We start from the raw sequence: 6,674 nt of genomic DNA on the forward strand, positions 1-6,674 counted from the left end.
TCCTGGCGCGCACTAAAATTGAAGTCGTTTTTTTTTCTCATTTAACATTTTTGATGTGCCATATACATTTCCATCCATCAATCCATTTTCTACCGCTTGTCCCTTATGGGGTTGCGGGGGGTGCTGGAGCCTATCTCAGCTGCATTCGGGCGGAAGGCGGGGACGGGGTATACACCCTGGACAAGTCGCCACCTAGTCGCAGCCATATACATTTCGTCTCTTAAAATATTTTACATATTGTTACAAAAATTTTATATATTAAAATATAAATAATTTATTTGTAGTAGTAGTAGTAGTAGTAAATGTTTTTTTAAACATATTTTACAGAGTAAAACGTGGTTGAAATACAAACAGTACAATCAAAACAAGCACACAGTATGATGCAACAGAAAATAGCAATATATCAATAAATAATAATACATAATATAATATATCAGTATATATAATATACTGTACATCCATCCATTTTTTACCGCTTATTCCCTTCGGGGTCGCGGGGGGCGCTGGAGCCTATCTCAGCTGCAATCGGGCGGAAGGCGGGGTACACCCTGGACAAGTCGCCACCTCATCGCAGCCATATACATTTCCTCTCTTAAAATATTTTACATATTGTTACAAAAATTTAATATATTTAAATATAAATCATTTATTTGTAGTAGTAGTAGTAGTAAATGTTTTTTAAAACATATTTTACAGAGTAAAACGTGGTTGAAATACAAACAGTACAATCAAAACAAGCACACAGTAGGATGCAACAGAAAAATAGCAATATATCAATAAATAATAATACATAATATAATATAATATATCAGTATATATAATATATTGTACATATATTATGTAAATATTACGTATATATGTTATATTTTGTAACGCTATATTTAGTCTATTTATACATGCATTATCCTTTCCATCCTTACACTTTCCATCATTGTAACTGAGCTACTGTGTGGAACAATTTCCCTTGTGGATCATTAAAGTTTGTCTAAGTCTAAGTCTAAGTCTAAACAGTACAATCAAAACAAGCACACAGTATGATGCAACAGAAAAATAGCAAAATATCAATAAATAATAATCAATGTAATAAAACCGCAATATTTGAGAGACACCTTTTTTTACCATGAATTATTTTTTGTACCAAACCTGCGCCAACCTTGATTGATTGATTTAAACTTTTATTAGTAGATTGCACAGTACAGTACATATTCCGTACAATTGACCACTAAATGGTAACACCCGAATAGGTTTTTCAACTTGTTTAAGTCGGGGTCCACGTTAATCAATTCATGGTAAACTTAAATTCAAGTTTGATTAAAAAATACTGGTAATAGGAGGGGGGATCAAAATAAAATTCTACTTAGGGCCCCAATTTAGCCCTGATAATAAACAAATATTTATTCATGCAAACTTTATTCATTTCTTTCTTTGTGTTACAAATTTAGGACAGGATGTAAACACATGTGTTGCTGTTAAAATGGAAAAAGGGTAGGATTAAACTAAATAAGCTCTGCTTCTTTCTACTCCTTTTTGTACATTTTGTAATGAGAAACTGGAAATATACTAATACCATAACCATAATTTCAAGTAAAATCTATAGCAAAGGCAAACTAAAGAAATAAAGAAAATAAGGCAGAAATTCTTCCAGCATGTCAGTAGAAGTTATTGGAGCGGGAGGATGGGGTGTCACCGTCTCGGACAATCAAATTCTCAGTTGTCACTCTGAAGGACGTCCTCGTCATCCGCTGTGTCAGCAGGTTTTATGGCATATGGAACGGTCTGCAGATTCAGGGCAGGCTCTGCATCTGCTTCCTGGCAAGAGTGCGTGCGATGCTCAACTGCTTCCACCAAGGCTTCGCTGTAAAAGTACTGCATGAAAGAAGAAACGCTTTTTATTCGGGCTGTCAAAGATAACTAGTTAACTCATGTGATTAATCACAAAAAATTATCACATTAATCATGTATAAACTAGGGCTGACAAACGATTAAAATGTTTAATCGCGATTAATCGCAGTTTGTTCATAGTTAACTCAAAATTAATTTGCGATTAATCACAAATAAATGTAATTTTTCATCATTAATAAGTGTATCCTAGACCAGTGTTTTTCAACCTTTTTTGAGCCAAGGGAAATTTTTGTCATTGAAAAAATGCGGAGGCACACCACCAGCAGAAAACATAAAAACATTAAACTCAGTAGCTGATATTGACAATAAAAAGTTGTTCTCGCAAGTTTTGGATAAGAATTCAAACCATAACCAACCATACATGACTATAGCTCTTGTCTCAATACTGTCACATCACGCTGTGACTTATTTGGGGGTTTTTGGTGTCTTCCTGTGTGTAGAGTTTTAGTTCTTGTTTTGCGCTCTTATTTTGGTGGCTTTTCCTGTTTTGTTGGTATTTTCCTGTAGAAGTTTCATGTCTTCTGTACATTGTTGATTGCCATGTCATGTTCGGATGTAATTTGTGGACGCCGTCTGCTCCACACGCTGTAAGTCTTTGCTGTCGTCCAGCATTCTGTTTTTGTTTACTTTGCAACCAGTTTAGTTTTAGTTTCGTTTTGCATAGCCTTCCCTAAGCTTCAATGCCTTTTCTTAGCGTCACTCACATTTTGTTTATTTTTGGTTTAAGCATTAGACGCCTTTTTACCTGCACACTGTCGTCTGCATATTGTGATCACAACAAACCATGTTCCCGACATCTACAAAGCAATTAGCTATCGGATGCCACCTACTGATATGGAAGAGTACAACATGGTTACTCTGCCGAGCTCTAGACAGCACCGACACACAACAACGGCACATTTGCAGATTATTATTACTGGTTTTCAAAAAATATTTTTAACCCAAATAGGCGAAATTACATATTCTCCCACGGCACACCAAACTCTTTCTCACGGCACAGTGCCATGACACAGTGGTTGAAAAACACTGCCCTCGACAGATAATTTTCAAGTTTAAATACCATGACGGAACAATTAATTTGCTTTAATGAAAGTCGCCACCTCATCGCAGGGCCAACACAGATAGACAGACAACATTCACACTCACATTCACACACTAGGGCCAATTTAGTGTTGCCAATCAACCTATCCCCAGGTGCATGTCTTTGGAGGTGGGAGGAAGCCGGAGTACCCGGAGGGAACCTACGCAGTCACGGGGAGATCATGCAAACTCCACACAGAAAGATCCCGAGCCCTATTGGTGTTGGCCCTGCGATGAGGTGGCGACTTGTCCAGGGTGTACCCCGCCTTCTGCCGGAATGCAGCTGAGATACGGTCCATCACCCCCCGCGACCCCAAACAGGACAAGCGGTAGAAAATGGATGGATGGATGTAATATTCAGCCTGTTAAACATTCTGTAATTGCGGACTATCAACCAGAACAAAATATAAATGATAAATGGGTTATACTTGTATAGCGCTTTTCTACCTTCAAGGTACTCAAAGCGCTTTGACAGTATTTCCACATTCACCCATTCACACACACATTCACACACTGATGGCGGGAGCTGCCATGCAAGGCGCTAACCAGCAGCCATCAGGAGCAAGGGTGAAGTGTTGCCCAAGGACACAACGGACGTGACTAGGATGGTTGAAGGTGGGGATTGAACCCCAGTAACCAGCAACACTCCGATTGCTGACACGGCCACTCTACCAACTTCGCCACGCCATCCCATTTATTAACAGAATATAATAATATACTGTAGCAATGCACCTGAGATAGGCTACAGCATCCCCCGCGACCCCGAAAGGGACAAGCGGTAGAAAATGGATGGATTGATGTAGCACCTCCAAAATCCTGAAATCTAGACTCCGAACATCCCAGAACAAGCTAGTCAGATTACTTCTAAACCTCCACCCCAGATCACACCTCACTCCTACCCACTTCTCCAAAGTGGGCTGGCTCAGGGTGGAGGACAGAGTAAAACAACTTGCACTGAGCCTAGTCTATAAAATCCGCTACACCTCCCTGATACTGAAGTACATGACAAACTACTTCCTTAACGTAAATGACCGCCATAACCACAACACCAGGGGGAGCTCCACTAACCACGTTAAACCTAGATTCCAAACTAACAAAGGTCTTAACTCATTCTCTTTCTATGCCACATCAATATGGAATGCACTTCCAACAGGTGTTAAAGAAAGGGCATCTCTATCCTCCTTCAAAACCACACTAAAAGAACACCTCCAGGCAACTACAACCCTAAACTAACACCCTCCCCCTTCCACATCCCACCTCCCCGGATTGAAAATAATCAAATGTAAATAATCAAATGTAGATACTTGTTCTTATGCTTTCTGATCTCTCTCTCTCTCAATGCCCACTACTTGCTGTACATATCCTACCGAATCAGCCCTACACTGTTTCAATGTCCATTTCTCTGATGATGCAATTGTTGATTACTGAAGTGTTGATACCAACCAAACCTAACCCTGCTCCCCCTCCACATCCCACACCCCGGATTGTAATGTAAATAATTCAATGTATATACTCTGATGATTATCTTGTGTGATGACTGTATTATGATGATAGTATATATCTGTATCATGAATCAATTTAAGTGGACCCCGACTTAAACAAGTTGAAAAACTTATTCGGGTGTTACCATTTAGTGGTCAATTGTACGCAATATGTACTGTACTGTGCAATCTACTAATAAAAGTTTCAATCAATCAATCAATTGTGTAGAAAACTGTAATTACCCGATGTGGGCTGCAGAGGGCAGTGGCAGGCATGACTGCGGTATTAGACCTTTGTTTCAGTGGGAGCAAGGAAGGATGTGTGCGTGTGTGTGCGTGTGTGTGTGTGTGTGAGTGTGTGTGTGTGTGTGTGCGTGTGTGTGTGTGTCACGCTTCTGCTTATTTAGTTGGACAGACAAATAAAAGGCTGACTTATTCAAAGACAGTCCTCCTCCTTCATACCGCCACTGCCATTACAATACACTTAATTTCAATCTGCCAGAAAACATTTATTTAAGTAGAAATATCACAGAATAACGTTACAAAACATTTTAGACATTTTTCCTTGTTTTGTTGGTTGGACCGGATGTGAAGCGTAGCGCTATTATTGTGAAGCCAGATGTGTGATTGGTATGAGAAAAGACTTAAAGGCCGATAAATGCTTTAAAATGTAATATTGGAAATTATCGGTATCGGTTTCAAAAAGTAAAATTTATGACTTTTTAAAACGCCGCTGTACAGAGTGGTACACGGACGTAGGGAGAAGTACAGAGCGCCAATAAACCTTAAAGGCACTGCCTTTGCGTGCCGGCCCAATCACATAATATCTACGGCTTTTCACACACACAAGTGAATGCAAGCCATACAGGTCACACTAAGGGTAGCCGTATAAACAACTTTAACACTGTTACAAATATGCGCCACACTGTGAACCCACACCAAACAAGAATGACAAACACATTTCGGGAGAACATCCGCACCGTAACACAACATAAACACAACAGAACAAATACCCAGAACCCCTTGCAGCACTACCTCTTCCAGGACGCTACCCCCCGCTACCCACTACCCCCCACCTCAACCCCGCTCACCTCAACCTCCTCATGCTCTCTCAGGGAGAGCATGTCCCAAATTCCAAGCTGCTGTTTTGAGGCATATTAAAAAAAATAATGCACTTTGTGACTTCAATAATAAATATGGCAGTGCCATGTTGGCATTTTTTTTTAAAGATGTCTGATAATGGCTATTTTGCCGATATCCGATATTCTGATATTGTCCAACTCTTAATTACCGATACCGATATCAACCGATACCGATATATACAGTCGTGGAATTAACACATTATTATGCCTAATTTTGCTGTGATGCATTAAACTATGTAACCAGGTTTTCCAAAATAAATCAACTCAAGTTATGGTTAAAAATGGCAACATGGCACTGCCATATTTATTATTGAAGTCACAAAGTGCATTATTAGTGGGCGGGTTTGAGGTGGAGGGCGGGGGTAGGGGGTAGTGGGGGGTATATATTGTAGCGTCCCGGAAGAGTTAGTGCTGCAAGGGATTCTGGGTATTTGTTCTGTTGTGTTTATGTTGTGTTACGGTGCGGATGTTCTCCTGAAATGTGTTTGTCATTCTTGTTTGGTGTGGGTTCACAGTGTGGCGCATATTTGTAACGGTGTTAAAGTTGTTTATACGGTCACCCTCAGTTTGACCTGTATGGCTGTTGACCAAGTATGCATTGCATTCACTTGTGTGTGTGAAAAGCCGTAGATATAGACGGCGTGGCCGTGACAGCAATCGGAGGGTTGCTGGTTACTGGGGTTCAATCCCCACCTTCTACCATCCTAGTCATGTCCGTTGTGTCCTTGGGCAAGACACTTCACCCTTGCTCCTGATGGCTGCTGGTTAGCGCCTTGCATGGCAGCTCCCGACATCAGTGTGTGAATGTGTGTGTGAATGGGTGAATGTGGAAATACTGTCAAAGCGCTTTGAGTACCTTGAAGGTAGAAAAGCGCTATACAAGTACAACCCATTTATTTATCATTTATATTATGTGACTGGGCCGGCACGCAAAGGCGGTGCCTTTAAGGTTAATTGGCGCTCTGTACTTCTCCCTACGTCCGTGTACACAGCGGCGTTTTAAAAAGTCGTAAATTTTACTTATTGAAACCGATACCAATAAATTTGAAACCGATACCGATAATTTCCG

General features: G+C 40.3%; 1 protein-coding gene across 2 annotated transcripts in view; it reads right to left on the minus strand.

The window, feature by feature from the left end:
* Window positions 1-1,408: 1,408 nt before the first annotated feature.
* LOC133635153 (protein ANKUB1-like) overlaps window positions 1,409-6,674 on the minus strand; it is a 47,121-nt gene continuing 41,855 nt past the window's right edge. For both annotated transcript variants that reach the window (XM_062028005.1, XM_062028006.1), the window contains exon 7: window positions 1,409-1,866. In XM_062028005.1, the coding sequence (XP_061883989.1) occupies window positions 1,785-1,866 (82 nt within the window). In that variant the 3' untranslated portion in view covers window positions 1,409-1,784. The remainder of the gene's footprint in view (window positions 1,867-6,674) is intronic.

Source organism: Entelurus aequoreus, linkage group LG19, assembly GCF_033978785.1.
Source record: "Entelurus aequoreus isolate RoL-2023_Sb linkage group LG19, RoL_Eaeq_v1.1, whole genome shotgun sequence".
NCBI lineage: Eukaryota > Metazoa > Chordata > Actinopteri > Syngnathiformes > Syngnathidae > Entelurus > Entelurus aequoreus.